This window comes from Aotus nancymaae, unplaced genomic scaffold (genome assembly GCF_030222135.1).
Source record: "Aotus nancymaae isolate 86718 unplaced genomic scaffold, 86718_ANA_hifiasm-v0.15.2.pri h1tg000049l, whole genome shotgun sequence".
Lineage (NCBI taxonomy): Eukaryota > Metazoa > Chordata > Mammalia > Primates > Aotidae > Aotus > Aotus nancymaae.
In genome coordinates, this window is record NW_026988463.1 from 19,386,484 (window position 1) to 19,402,377 (window position 15,894).

The 15,894-nt window shown below is 40.9% G+C and overlaps 2 protein-coding genes across 3 annotated transcripts in view; one reads left to right on the forward strand and one right to left on the reverse strand.

Moving 5' to 3' along the window:
• Window positions 1-15,894, reverse strand: part of PDILT (protein disulfide isomerase like, testis expressed) — a 155,275-nt gene that overhangs the window by 58,268 nt on the left and 81,113 nt on the right. Inside the window, exon 5 of the mRNA XM_064362555.1 lies at window positions 9,268-9,582. The gene's annotated coding sequence lies outside the window, so the exon portion shown is untranslated. The remainder of the gene's footprint in view (window positions 1-9,267; window positions 9,583-15,894) is intronic.
• The window catches only part of LOC105725570 (acyl-coenzyme A synthetase ACSM5, mitochondrial), a 29,049-nt gene that overhangs the window by 784 nt on the left and 12,371 nt on the right, over window positions 1-15,894 (forward strand). For both annotated transcript variants that reach the window (XM_012464679.3, XM_012464680.3), the window contains exons 2-6: window positions 1,427-1,645; window positions 5,957-6,167; window positions 9,326-9,533; window positions 11,378-11,521; window positions 13,640-13,793. In XM_012464679.3, coding sequence (XP_012320102.2) covers window positions 1,442-1,645; window positions 5,957-6,167; window positions 9,326-9,533; window positions 11,378-11,521; window positions 13,640-13,793 — 921 coding nt within the window. In that variant the 5' untranslated portion in view covers window positions 1,427-1,441. The remainder of the gene's footprint in view (window positions 1-1,426; window positions 1,646-5,956; window positions 6,168-9,325; window positions 9,534-11,377; window positions 11,522-13,639; window positions 13,794-15,894) is intronic.

A 15,894-nucleotide genomic window follows, 5' to 3' on the forward strand; every position in this document is an offset into this window, starting at 1 on the left:
TGCAGATTCTAATTCTACAAGTGTAGGGTGGGGCCCCATCTGCTGGTCCCAAGATCACACTTTGAGTAGCAAGACATCAAAACTGGGCTGGGCACAGTGGCTCACATCTGTAATCCCAGCACTTGGGAGGCCAAGTTGGGAGGATCGCTTGAGGCCAGGAGTTCAAGTACTGCCTGGGCAACAGAGTGAGATCCTGTTTTTACAAAAAACTTTTTAAAAGTTAGCCATACGTGATGGCTAGTACCTGTAGTCCCAGCTACTAGGAAGGCTGGGGTGGAAGGCCTGCTTGAGCCCAGGAGTTCGAGGCTGCAGTGATCTTTGATAGCACCACTGTACTCTAGCCTGGGCAACAGAGTGAGACTCTGTCTCAAAAATAAGAATAATTAAAAATTTTAAAACAATAAAATTAAATAAAAAAAATTAAAAGACACTAAAAGCACATCATGCCATACAGCAGCCACTTGTGGCTTTTGAGAACTTGAAGTGTGGCTAGTTCAAATTGAGATGTGCTTGTAAGGGTAAAATCTATATCAGATTTTAAGGATGTAGTACCAAAAAAAAAAAGTAAATAAAAGTATGTAAAATATCTCTTTAACAATTTATTCTTCTGTTGACTATGCATTAAAATGATCATACTTTGGCTCTATCTGGTTAAATAATATGTGTATTATAATTAATCTCATGTTTCTGCTTTTCTATTAAGAAAAGTACTATTAAAAAGTACTAGAACATTGTAAATTGCACAAGTGGTTCACATTCTTTTTTTTTTTTTTTTTTTTGAGACAGAGTTTTGCTCTGTCACCAGGCTGGAGTGCAGCGGTGCAATCTCGGGTCACTGCAACCTCCGCCTCCCAGGTTCAAGCAATTCCCCTGCCTCAGCCTCCCAAGTAGCTGGGACTACAGGCATGCACCTCCATGCCCAGCTAATTTTTGTATTTTTAGTAGAGACAGGGTTTCACCATGTTGGCCAGGATGGTCTTGATCTCTTGGCCTTGTGATCTACTTGCCTCCGCCTCCCAAAGTGCTGGGATTACAGGTGTGAGCCACCGCACCCGGCCACATTCTATTTCTATTAGACAGTGCTGCTCTAAAGCTGTCTTCAGTTTTGTAAGGTCCGTTCAGGATTGGCCAAAGGCTTTTTGAGGGATTTTCTTTGAAGTACTGAGCCTTGAGAAGTGGGCTCTGAGTTATGACTTCAGACCCAGAGACCCACAGTCAGTGAGAGGTCAAAAGGATGGACCTCAGGGTCAGAAGGGAGAAATGACCATCACATAGCAGAACTGAGACTGACGGTGGAGCATTTGTTCTTCAAGTCAATAGGGACCGCAGTCACTGTTAGCACTGACCACAGGTTTCTCCTAACCTCAGCATTGTCCCCAAAGCCCAGAATTTATGACAATGCCCTCTCTCCTCTCTTTGGTGACAGACAGGAGGCGACTGCATGAGACCATGGCTGAGACGCCTGGTCCTCCAGGCACTGAGGAGCTCCCGGGGATTCTGTGGGTCTCGTGGGCAGCCGGCACCACTACCTGTTCCTCAGAAGATCGTGGCCACCTGGGAAGCCATCAGCCTGGGAAGGCAGCCGGTGCCTGAGTACTTCAACTTTGCCCATGATGTGCTAGATGTGTGGAGTCGGCTGGAAGAGGTGAAGCCTACTCTGTCCTAGAGTCCATCTGGGGCATCTGAGGCTGCCCTCAGGTACCCCAGTGAGACTCAAGGCTCCAAGACATGTTGATGAGGAAATTTGGACCTGGAAATTTTGCTAGTTCTAAAATGTAAAGTGTTAGCATTTAAGACTTAGGGAAAAAAATTCTGAGTCAGTGTTGTGAGCCTTAGACATGCTTGTTTCCTCTTTGAAGTGTCCTGTATCCTTGAGCCCAAATCACACAATGAGACAGTTATGGTCCCTTCCGATTTCCTTCAGGTCATTCATCAAGTGAAGGAGGAAGTTTTGTTTTGCTGCTACTCTATCTTTGATGTCTCTCTCTCACTGTCATGCAAGTGCATGGAAAGAAGGCTGGGTGTGATGACTCACGCCTGTAATCCCAGCACTTTGGGATGCCGAGGTGAGTGTATCACCTGAGGTCAGGAGTTCAAGACCAGCCAGCCAAATGGTGAAACTCCGTCTCTACTAAAAATACGAAAAAAAAAATAGCCAGGCTTGGTGGCACGCACCTGTAGTCCCAGCTACTTGGGAGGCTGAGACACGAGAATCACTCGAAATCGGGAGGCAGAGGTTGCAGTAAGCTCAGATGTAAATTGCACAGGTGGCTCACATTCTATTTTAGATTCTATTTCACATTCTATTCTGCACTCCAGCCTAGGCAACAGAGTGAGACTCCATCTCAAAAAATAAAATAAAATAAGGAAAGAAAAGGGCTCAGGCTCAAAGCTTTTTGTAGATCATAACAGATACATAAAATTAAATAAGATAATCCTGATTTCTTTGTGTGTCTCCATGCATCTGCTTTCTTCTTTATTTTCCCTTGTATCTGTGTTTGTTGGGCCTCTCTATATATTTCATGGTTATCTTTTATTTGTGTTACATTATACTAATATTTATAATAGGGAAATATAAAATTTAATTCAAAGAATTGTATTCATGTTAATTTTAAGATGAGGTTGTTTAAAGAAAAAATATGAAGTAAATGACATTGTTAGTAGATACAGTAAAATTAAATGTCAACAGATATAGTGAAATTTATCAAGGTGGTATGAGGATGACTGAGACTTAAAAACAGGCTTTGCAGTCAAATAGACATGGTTTATCCATGTACTTGAAGTGTGACCTTGCCCTAAGTTCTTTAGATCTCAGCTTCCTCACCTGCAAAATGGTAGTCATTCCATATGCTACTCAGAGTTATAGTGAGAATTAAATGAAAAGTGCATGTAAGAGATAAAGCCAGGATGATCCATTCCTGATGGCCTACAAAAATCTGAGCTATTTTTGCCATACTAGGGGCATCCTTAGAAGACTTCTCCTAATAATAAAAACAAACAAGCAGGATTAGGTCAGGAAAAAAATGGTAGAATAAGGACTTTCCAGCTATGTGGTAGCCTTGAAAAATAACAGCCCCCATTTCTGGTGCATCATGACAACCATCAGAGGGGCCAGAATAGAGCTGGCGTTTTTTCAAAGCTTCACTTATGAAGAATTGTTCTTATTTGAGCTGCCCATTGGTTCTTTGGAAGACCCTACTTGTAATACTGTATTTGAACCAACTTGAAGATTAACCGAGAAAATACTTTTCTGTAGGAGTTTCTGCCCAAAACAATTACAGGAAAATGTTTTAGCTTCATTGTTGCCTATGGTGATAGACAACAGTAGGGACAAACAACACACTCACTGAAGAGTGAAAAAAGAAAAGCTGGAGAAGGTAATGTCTATGGGAGCCTTAAAAAATTCCATTGTATTCCTAGAAATCTAGAAATCAACACACCTAAGTAAGGCTGTGTGTTTTTTTATTACAAGGAGCAATAAAAAATGGAGTTAACAAATAATTTGATTTACTAAAAAGCATCAAAAAGAATGAAATACATATAAATAAATTTAACCAAAGAAGTATAAGGTTTGTACATGGAAAATGACAAAACATTGCTGAAATAAACTGGGACGGGAAAGACATAAACAAATAGAAATATATCCCATGCTCATGGATTAGAAGAGTTAATATTGTTAATATGAAAATGTACTCCAAATTGATCTGCACATTTCATGTAAACTTTATCAAAATCCTAGGAGACTTGTTTACAGAAATAGACAATCTGATTCAAAAACTTCTATGGAAACGCAAGAGACCCATAGGGACCAAAACAATCTTGAAAAAACAAAACAAAATAAATAAATAAATAGCAAAAAAGACTCACACTTTTCTATTTCAAGTCTACTGTCTACTGCAAAATTACAGTAACCAAGACAGTGTGGTACTGGCATTAGGATAGACTTGGAGAAATAGGTGAGAATTCAGAGTCTGTAAATAAATCCACAAATCTATGATAAATTGATTTTCAACAAGAATATCAAGACAATTAAATGGGTGAAATAATTGTCTTTCCAAGTAATGATGCTGGCACAACTGGATGTTCACAAGCAAAAGAATTTATTGAGTCTCCTACCTGACACTAAATACAAAAATTAACTGAAAATATATCAAAGACCTAAATGAAGAAACAAAAAGTGTAAGAAGGTTTTTAGAAGAAAACATGGGAGTATATCTTTGTGATCTCTAATTAGGCAATGGTTTCTAAAGCAAAAGCAACAAAAGAAAAAATAGATTAATTGGACTTCATGAAAATTAATACTATTTGTTTATCAACATAAAAAGACAGGCCAGGTGCAGTGGCTCACACTTGTAATCACAGCACTTTGGGAGGCCAAGGTGGGTGGATTACCTGAGGCCAGAAGTTTGAGACCAGCCTGACCAATATGGTGAAACCCTGTCTCTACTAAAAATACAAAAAAATTAAACAGGCATGGTGGCATGCACCTATAGTCTCAGCAACTCGGGAGGCTGAGACAGAATTGCTTGAACCCAGGAAGGCGAAGGTTGCAGTAAGCCAAGATCGTGCCACTGCACTCTAGCCTCAGCAACAGAGTGGGGACTCTGTCTCAAAAAAAAAAAAAAAAAAAAAAGACAGCTCACAGAATAGGAGAAAATACTTGCAAATCACATATTGAGTAAGGGTCTAGTATCTACCATACATAAAGAACTGAAGCTCAACAGTTAAAAGACAAATAACCCAATTAAAATACAGGCTAAGAATCTGAATAGACAGTTCTTTAAAGAATATAAACAAATGCCCAATAGACACATGAAAACATGCTTAACATCTTTATTCACTAGGGAAATGCAAATCCTAGCCACAAGGAGATACCACTTCATAACCAGTGGCATGGCTAAAACCAAAAAAACAAAAACCAACAAAAAGGTACAATAACAAGTGTTGGGGAGGGTGCAGAGAATTAGAACCCTCTGACATGGCTGGATGGAAATATAAAATGGGGCAGTGCTATGGGAAACAGTTTGGCACTTCCTCCGAAAGTTAACATAGAGTTATTATAATATTTAATACTGACCCAGGAATTTTACTACTAAGTATGTGTCCAAGACAATAGAACACATGTGCTCACACAAAAACTTGAACATAAATCCTCATAGCAATTTTACTTATAATAGCCAAAATGTGGCACCAACCCTGATGTCTATCAACTGATGAATGGATAAACAAAATGTGGTCTATCCCTACAGTGAAATATTATTCAGCAATCAAAAGAAAGTAAAACTAATTCATGCCGTGATGCAGATAAATCTTGAAAGCATTGTACGAAGTGAAAGAAACCAGACATAAAGCTGTATGTTGTATGATTACATTCATATGAAATATTCAGAAGATTCAAATCCATAGAGAAAGAAAGCAGATAACTGGTAGCCAGGAGCTAGAGGAGGAGGGAATGGGGAGGGACTGCTAATATGTACAGTGCCTCTTTTTGTGGCAATAAAAATGTTCTGGAATTAGAGAATGGTGATGGTCACACAACCTTGTAAATATACTAAGAACCAGTGAGTTGTGCACTTTAAAATGGTGATTTTTATGATACCTGAATATATTTCAATAAAAAAGGGAAAAACAGAAGACAGTGCAAATCATGTGCTACCTTTTACATTAAAAAGATAGTAGAAAAAATATATATGCTTGTGTTTGCCTAAAGAAACTCTGGAAGGATATGCAAAAAAGTAATAAAATTGTTTACTCACTGAGGCAGAGGAAGAGGAGAACTGGCAGTTAAGTACAAGGAGGGGAGCAAGCCTTTTCAATGCATGTCTTTCCATATTGCTTTGCTTTTTGAACCCTGTGAATTTTTATATTAACTATTATAAAACATTCGAAAACAACAAGAAAACAATTCTCAATGAATTGCATCTATTTTTTTTTTTCTACCTGCACCACCATCTAGGCTGGACACCGCCCCCCGAATCCTGCCTTCTGGTGGGTCAATGGCACAGGAGCAGAGGTCAAGTGGAGCTTTGAGGAGCTGGGGAAGCAGTCCAGGAAGGCGGCCAATGTGCTAGGGGGTGCATGCGGCCTGCAGCCTGGGGACAGAATGATGCTGGTACTCCCAAGGATCCCAGAGTGGTGGCTGGTCAGCGTCGCTTGTATGCGGACAGGTCAGTAAGCAGGGCTGGGAATTTCAGCTGGGGGACAGACACAACCTGCCAGAGCTTTGCAGTGTCTACAGGGTCTTGAAGATGGAGCAAAAATAAATTCTATGTGGAGTTGTGTTTACTTACTATTTGCCCAACAATCACAGACTTGACTGTATAATAGGGGCTAGACAGTGATGTAATTGATAAAAGCAGGCCAGTGCAAGGTAGCAGGGAGTGGTGAGGACTGCAGCAAACTGGAGATCACATGTTTTATTTAATGGGGTTGCTACTTCTCAACTCCAATCAAATGTTACCATGAGAGAATGAGTACCAGTGTTATCAGAACTTCTGATTTGTAACAGAAAACTCTGGATTTTTATGAAAAATCCTCTTGTCTTTTAATGTTAGCATCTATCATTTTAAAAAGTCCTGACTGGGACAAACAAAGTATATTTTCTTCTGGTTGTGGTTTGGGAGCCTTGCTTTAGTTGCTAGAATTTTACCTGAACAATGCAGTTATAGATGAGGGACTTTTATAACCAGTCTATGTTAGTTTCACTCTTAGACTTTATGACTCTCAGTATCACAGCATCATCTAGCTCCCAAAGGAAGGAAGATACAGATGAAATAAAAGAACCAGTGATATTATCCCTTGCAGGAGGTCAGGTGGACAGGTCCTCCTGTTGTCATGAATGTCCAGGGCAGTGAAACATTATCTTATTAGAATGGTTCCTTCAGCAGAGAAACAGAGCAGACAAGAGGCCACAGTGAGCCTAGGAAGCCTCTGCTGATGCTGAATGAATAAGTGGTCATGCACTTATTCAGAAGGTGAGGGATTTTAGGCTGATTTCAAAATGAGACAACTACTTAAGGTGGAGAGATGGCTTCTCCATCACCCAGCAACTTTTGACCACTTAGAATGTTGTCTATTCCCTTTCAGTTGTGCCCATAGAGCAGTCTACTTAAAGACAGGTGTTTGCACAAATAATGTTTGCAAAACAGTGCAGTGCAAGCTCACATCAGGGATCTAACCTTTCTACATGAACAAGCATGACACAACCATTTTGTGAATGGACTGTCAAAAAAGAGGCAGAAACTTACATTTTATTTTCATGTATTTTTGCACAATATATAAAAGTAAGCACCATTATAGCATATTCAGCTCTAAGGAAATGAAATAGGCACACAGGTTTGGAGAGTTATCCACATTCTGCCATGACTATGGTTAAATGAGGGCCAAGGTGCAAGAAGTCCCTATGCTTTTCTTGGGTACCTGCTGTGTGCCAGGCACCATGCAAAACAATTTCCATGATCAAAATGTCCCTTTGTAGTATTTTTTCCATGTTACCTAAATTTCCCAAGTTCCTCCAATTACATAGGCTCAATTATTCTTTTAATGACTAAATAAAATAACTCAAAGCCATGTCCCACGTTGCCACGCCAAGTCTAGCATTCACTCTGTTTTAGAAGATATTCAGGTCAGATGCCCCTACGTCCTCGAATGACCCTGTTCTGATGCATATTTGTCACTTCACTTCCGTCTGTGGGGTCTGACCGCTTTCTCTCACTGACAGCCCTGACTATCCATCTGCTCCAGCCTCAAACTCAAACTCAGCCTCTAAAGCACCAAAACCACAACTCTGGTTGGAATAGACATCTAGAAAAAAACAAAATAGGCCTGGCACGGTGGCTCAGGCCTGTAATTCCAGCACTTTGGGAGACTGAGGCAGGCAGATCACAAAGTCAGGAGACAGAGACCATCCTGGCCAATGTGGTGAAACCCCGTCTCTACTAAAATACAAAAAATTAGCCGGACGTGGGGATGCGTGCCTGCTATGCTGTTTGAGATGGGTTCTTTTTTGTCTTTTGTCTTCACCGTCTGGCTATGGTGGGATCACTGATTCTTTTAGTACCTCTTTTTTCTCATCTGTGAAGTGAGAGTGTTGTGCTCAATGGAATGTTTTATAATCTGCATTCTGAGTCAATGAAGTGGTTTTCAAGTATCCGATTAAAATTTTAATTTGTCAAAATTTGTCCCTGATTTCTACTTCCTCACTCTTCTTTTTTTTAAGAGGAGATTGGACTCAGCTACCATCAGAGTGGCTTTGGTTGTGGGGGTCCTGGAGCCCCCACCTGCTACACCTCCCTTATTGCCACAAGCAACACACACCCACATGATGATTAGGATTCATTGTAGCATTTTGCTTAAAAGGCATGGAAAACAATTGCAGTAGGTAATCTCTAAGGCAATATAATACCATGGTCAATATCTTAGACACTTAGGTTCACCACTGCCTGGCTTCACAATGCCAGCTCTAAACATATTAGTAATGTTATCTTGGTCATGTTATTTAATTGATTTAAGGCATAAAGATGCAAGTCTTAAAATTTTAATTTTATAAGATGAGTATAATAATTGGATCTACTTCCTGGGGTTGTGAGAATCAGCTGAAATAACGCATGTAGCTGGGTGCAGTGGCTCATGTCTGTAATCTCAGCATTTTGAGAGGCTGAGTCAGGTAGATTGTTTGAGCCCAGGAGCTGGAGACCAGCCTGGACAACATGGAGAAACCCTGTCTCTATAAAATAATTTAAAAATTAACTGGGCATGGTGACACACACCTGTAGTCCTAGCTACTCAGGCTCGGGAGGCTGAGGCAGGAGAATTGCTTGAGCCTGGGAGGTCAAGGCTGCAGTGAGCCATGATCACGGCACTCTGCTCCAGCCTGGGTGACAGAATGAGACACTGGAAAGAAGGAAGGAAGGAAGGAAGGAAGGAAGGAAGAAAGGGAGGGAGGGAGGGAGGGAGGATGGAGGGAGGATGGAGGGAGGAGGGAGGGAGGATTGAGGGAGGGAAGGAAGGAAAGGGAGACAGAGAGAGGGAGGAGGGAGGGAGGGAGGGAGGAAGGATGGAAAAAAGGAAGAAAAGAAAGAAAGGAGAAAGAGAAAGGAAGAAAGAAAAGAAAGAAAGAAAGAGAAAGAAAGAAAGAAAGAGAGAAACAAAAGTTCTTAGCACATGTAAATGCTTCATAAATATTTTGGATTTCATTGTTATTATTATTATCTCTTCTAGCTCAGGCATTCCAACCCTCCCCAGCCCCTTCCTGTCCTCATCTCTTACCTCTATACTCAAGTCCCCTCCTGTTATCCAGTCAACATCGCCTTCTGTTTTATGCCAGGGACTGTCATGATTCCGGGTGTCACTCAGCTGACGGAAAAGGACCTCAAGTACCGACTGCAGGCATCCAGGGCCAAGTCCATTATCACCAGTGACTCCATAGCTCCAAGGGTAGATGCCATCAGCGCTGAGTGCCCCTCCCTCCAGACCAAGCTGCTGGTGTCAGAGAGCAGTCGGCCAGGCTGGTTGAACTTCAGGGAACTCCTCCGGTGAATTGGGGCTCTCCAGGAGAACACCAGAAAAATGAAGTTATTTCCCCTTTAAGCAACAAAAGATGAAATCTTTGCTGATTTCACACATAGAGAGTGAATCGGATAGGAACTCTCCCATTGGCAGCCAGACTGACATAAGTGTAATCGTGGTCACTATCTCAATGTTCAAGGTCACTCATTCAGTCAGTGCTGGATACAGTGTCAGCAGCTTTTCTGTGCTTCATGCTTCTACAATGGTGGTGGTAGTTATTAGAGCTACAATCCAGAGTATATGAAATAACCTATATGGTGCATTTAGTACATAGCAGGTGGTCAATTAATAATAAATTAGTGGCCATGTATTGGGTACTTAGTGTATTGCTCGATACTGTGCTATGTAAGCCTTCAACTTCATTCATTCATGTAACAAAGAATTAACGAACATCCATTTTGTGACAAGCATTGTGTTTGGTGTTCAGAACACCATAATGGATAAGACATTATCTTATTTAATCCCTGAAAAGGACATTAGAATGTGCACTTTAACCCAGTTTTACAGATGAGGAAACTGAGACTTGGAAAACTAAAGTTACTTGCCCAAGGTGCTAAAAAGTAGTCAAGTCAGGATTGGGCAGAGCCAAGACCACATTTGCCTTGGAGCAAGGACCTGGTGGAAACCCATCTGAGAATTTGGGACTTTGTCCTGATTGGAAGCCAGAACCCAAAAGGGGCCTCTCAGGCGCCTGAACCATTGAGTCACAAACACTCACCCCACAGACTGCTTGCATCAGATTCACCTGGGTGCTGCTTTGCATATAGATGACAAGGCCTCACATCTGACCTACTTAACCAGACATAGCTGAGCAAGAGCCCTGGGGATCTGTTTCCAAAAATCAGCCCATAGGGTTGGGTGCAGTGGCTCATGCCTGTAATCCCAGCACTTTGGGAGGCTGAGGTGGGCAGATCACCTGAGGTCAGGAGTTCAAGACCAGCCTGACCAACATGGAGAAACCGTCTCTACTAAAAAATACAAAATTAGCTGGGCCTGGTGGCACATGCCTGTAATCCCAGCTACTCACGAGGCTGAGGCAGGGGATCGCTGGAACTCGGGAGGCGGAGGTTGTGGTGAGCCGAGATTGTGCCATTACACTCTAGCCTGGGCAACAAGAGCAAAACTCCATCTCAAAAAAAAAAAAAAATCGGTCCATAATATTTCGATGAGCTGTCAGGTGGGCCTAGATCAGTGGTTCTCAGTTTTGGCTGTTATTAGAATTACCTGAGAAGCATTTAAGAAAACATCAAAGATCCTGATTTTATTTTGTTCACAGTGGGTACAGGCAAGTTTCTTCCAAAAATGCACTAGAGAACTTCAAGGTACACCCAGGGTTGAGAGCCAGTGGATTAGCTGATTATCCAGATCACAGAACTTTGGGAATTACTTAGATCTTAAAACCCCATACTGGGGGAAACCTTTAGAAAACAGTTCTAAATTATTAAATTTAATAATAATTAAATTTATTATTAATAATAATAAATGGGGTGGGGTGGAAACTGTGCCTATATGTGCAGAATTATAGACATGGACATGTGTGTGTACTACCAGAAAGTCCTCATGCCTTGGTAAGAAAGCATAGGCTCCTTTGAGTGAGTTATTTAACCATTTTGAGCCTCAGTTTCCTTGTCTGCAAAAGGGTTACAATGATAGTACCTACGCCATGAGGCGGTTGCAGGTGACCCAAGCCGGAGCTCTCAGCACAGCACCTCACACGTGGTATTATGAAATGGTATATTGTTGTTATACATGTTATAGGTGCTACTATTTTTACTATGGTAGTGCCACCGAGATTTTTTACCTTTTACAGGGAGGCATCTACAGAGCACAACTGCGTGAGGACAAAGAGTCAAGACCCGCTGGCCATCTACTTCACCAGCGGAACAACTGGGGCCCCCAAAATGGTCGAGCACTCCCAGAGCAGCTACGGACTGGGTTTTGTGGCCAGCGGAAGGTACCAGAGCAGCTTGTCTAAAGGGTCCAAGAACAGAAAGTGATGAGTGGGCTGGAGGGGGTGGTGTGAGGGGGAAGGTGTCAGGAGCTGAGTTCAGAGAGCCAACAGGGCAGCTCGGGAAGGATCTTGATGGTTCTGGATTTTACTCTGAGTGAGGTGAAAAGCTATTGGAGGTTTCTTTTTAAATCATGGCGCTCTCTCTCTCTCTCTCTCTCTCTCTCTCTCTCTCATATATATAGTACCCTTTTAACCATTTTAAGTGTACAGTTTAATGTCATTAAATATATTCACACTGTTACATAACAATCATCACCATCCATTTTCAGAATTTATTTTATCTTTCCAAATGAAAACTCTGCCCCCATTACACAATAACATCCCATTACCCTCTCCTCTCGCCCCTGGTAACCTCTATTTTACCTTTCATCTCTGAATTTGATACTCTAGGTATTTCGTGTGATTGGCGTCATGCAGTCTGTCCTTTTGTTTTGCAATTTGGCTTCTTTCACTTAGCTTAATGTTTTTAAGGTTCATCCATGTCGTAGCATGTGTCAAAATTTTCTTCCAAGACTGCAAAATATTCCATTGTATGGATAGACCACATTTTAAATAATCCATTCATCTGTTGGTAGACATTTGGGTTGCTTCCACATTACAGCTATCGTCAATAATGTTGCTATGAACACTGGCATACAAGTACCTGTTTGAGTCTCTGCTTTTAATTCTTTTATAAACGCAGAAGTGAAATTGTTGGACCATGTGGTAATTCTATGTTTAATTTTTTTTGAGAAGCATTGGATATTTTGAACAGAGGAGTGACATAATCTAATATGTTTTTTGAAAGGCTCACTCAGGATGTTGGGTTGACAATGAACTGTAGGGAAAACAAGTAAACAAGATGACCAGTGCATTAAGAGGCAAGTATGGTGGGGGAGTACTAGCAGGAGAAGAGATGAGATTCTGAATATATTTTCAACCTAGACTCAATAAGACTTGCTGACAGATTCAATGTGGAATGAGAAGGAGGAGTCAAGGATGGCTCTAAGTGGAATGGCCTGAATAACCGGAAGCACTAAATGATGGGGGGAGAACTGTGGGATAAGCTGTATGGTGGGAAGAAAGCAAAGAGTTTATTTATGGAGTTGTCAATTTGAGAAGCTTCTTAGACATTTCCATCCCCTTGTTAAAAGTGGAGATGTTGAGTAGGCATTTGGATATACATGTCTGAAGTTAATGAGAAAGATTCATGCTGGACTTATCAGTGTAAAGATGGTATTTAATACTATGAGATAGGATGAGTTCAGCAAATTGTAATATAAACTGAAAAGAGAATGGGTCTCAGGACTGAGTGCCTGAGGCATTTCTTCACTGAAAGGGGAGACCAGGAGGACTCAGCAGAGGAGACTGAGAGGGAACAGCTAACGAAAAGGAGGAGAACCAGTAGTGCGTGTGTCCCAGAATTCAAGTGCATGATCACTTTTCTGTCTTCCACATTTTCAGACACTGCTTTCCATTCTTGGGATGCTCCTGGTTCTCTGCCTCACCTATATAATCCCTATGCATTGTTTATGTCTAACTCAAGTGTCACCTCCTCTAATGGAGCATTTCTCAGAAGCCCATCTCCATCACTGCGCTGGGTTAAGTCCTATTCTCTATAATTGCACAAGGCTTTATGTTTAGCTCTATTAAAATACACTCTCCAGGGGCCTCCTAGATATTTATACTTCCTAACTATAAGCCCCTCAAAGCAAGACTAGTCATTCTTTTCTATATCCCTAATGCTAAGTCTGGACTAAGTGCTAAATAAATGTTGGCTAAATAAAATGACCTTAGTGCAGTATTGAGGTTAATTTTTTCCCCTTACAGATCACATTCACTGGAGTGTGAACTTTTTGGAAACTTTTGCTTCTGTATTCTTAGCCTAGGGCAATACGTAGAAGATGCTCAATAAATGCTTGTTGAGACAATAGTTGGCCTAATGGTTCTTGTTCAGGTATAACAAATATAAGTGAGTACCCACTGTGGGCAGGGTTCCAAATGAGGTGATATAAATAATACGATCCTTTTTTAAAGGTAGAATCATTGCCAAGGGTGCTGACATTCTCTAATTTTTGGCAGACGGTGGGTGGCCTTGACCGAATCGGACATCTTCTGGAACACGACTGACACTGGCTGGGTGAAGGCAGCCTGGACTCTCTTCTCTGCCTGGCCTAATGGATCTTGCATTTTTGTGCATGAGCTGCCTCAAGTTGATGCCAAAGTTATCCTAAATGTAAGAAGAAAAGCCAACAACACCCCATATGTGTTGGGTATAAGTGAGATGAGTGGGATACAGATTCTAGGCTGCAGGAGAAAACACATGAATCAGTGACTTTAAGGCTTCTTTGGTGTGGCTCCCCAGCCTTCCATAATCTGATTCCTGACCACCTGGTTCTCTTCAATCATTGCCTACGTTCCACCTAGATTCCTAGATATCCAAACCTATGCATATTCTATTTCTTCTGCACGGGGGTGTCCCTGTCTCCACCACTTTCTTTCCTATGCTCTTGCCGAAACTCTAGGTATTTGTCAAACCCTCAGGCAAAATCAGTCTATGCCTCAACTTCAAATGCTACTGTCCATGGTCCTTAACATGAGTAATTGGCCCAAGTAGAGAGTCCTGGTGACTCCTGCTCAGCCTCCCAGAGTCTTCTCATAGGGAGGGAGGAGATTGGTCTATATATTTATAGGGTACATGAGATGGTTTGATGTAGGCATGCAATGCATGAAAATCACATCATAGAGAATGAGGTATCCATCCCCTCAAGCATTTATCTTTTGTGTTACAATCTAATTATACTCTTTTAGTTATTTTAAAATGTGCAATTAAGTTATTATTGACTATAGCCACCCTGATGTGCTTTCAAATAACAGGTCTTATTCATTCATTGTATTATTTTGTACCAATGAACCATCCTCATCTTCCTCCCAGCCCCCCAATACCCTTCCCAGCCTTTGATAATCATCCTTCTAATCTCTATTTCCATGAGTTCAATTGTTTTGACTTTTAAATCTTACAAATAAGTGAGAACATGTGCAGTTAGTCTTTCTGTGTTTGACTTATTTCACTTAACATAATGATTGCCAGTTCCACCCATGTTGTTGCAAATGACAGTACCTCATTCTTTTTTTTGCCTCCATTGTGTATATGTACATTTTCTTTATCCATTCATCTGTTAATGGACACTTAGGTTGCCTCCAAACATAGTAGATTTTTAAAAATTTATTTTCATAGGTTATTGGGGAACAGGTGGTGTTTGGTTATATGAATAAGTTCTTTACTGGTTATTTGTAAGATTTTGGTGCACCCATCACCTGAGCAGAATTCACTGTAACCAACTTGTAGTCTTTTAACCCTTTCACATCCTTTCCCCCTTCACACCCTTTCCCCCAAGTCCCCAAAGTCCATCGTGTCATTCTTATAGCACTGCATCCTCATAGCTTAGCTCCCACTTATGAGGGAGAACATAAAATGTTTGGTTTTCCATTCCTGAGTTACTTCACTTAGAATAATAGTCTCCAATCCATCCAGGTCCCTGTGAATACCATTAATTCATTCCTTTTTATGGCTGAGTAGTATTCCATTAGATAGATAGATAGATAGATAGATAGATAGATAGATAGATAGATAGATAGATAGATAGATGGCAATTACAAACTGTGCTGCTACAAACATGCATGTTCAAGTATCTTTTTCATATAAAGACTTCTTTTCCTCTGGCTAGATATCCAGTGGTGGGACTGCCAGATCAAATGGTAGTTCTACTTTCAGTTATTTAAGGAATCTCTACATTGTTTTGTACTAATTTACATTCCCACCAGGAATGTAGAAGTGTTCCTTGTTCACCACATCCATGCCAACATATATGTTTTTTTATAATTTTTTGATTATGGCCATTCTTGCAGGAGTAAGCTGGTATTGCATGGTAGACCAAATATGGTAGATTCTTAACACATATTGATTGTTATCATCATGATCAAATTCATCACCATCATTATCCATGTAGTGCTTGATCAACCAATGTATGAACCTTCTCCTTGCACTACCCCCAGCTATGACATAGTGTTTTCATTATCTATTGCTATGTAATAAATTACACCCAAACTTAGCAGTTTAAAACATAGGCATTTAGCTCACAGTTTCTGATGGTCAGGAAGCTGGAGGCAGCTTAATGAGGGGGTTTGGGAGTAGGATCTCTCATGAGGTTGCAATCAAGAGGTCAGCAAGGTATGCTCATGTTTGTAGCAGCATTAACAATAACTAAAAGGTGAAAGCAACACAAATGTCCATCAACAGATAAATGAATCAACAAAATGTGGCATATACATACAAT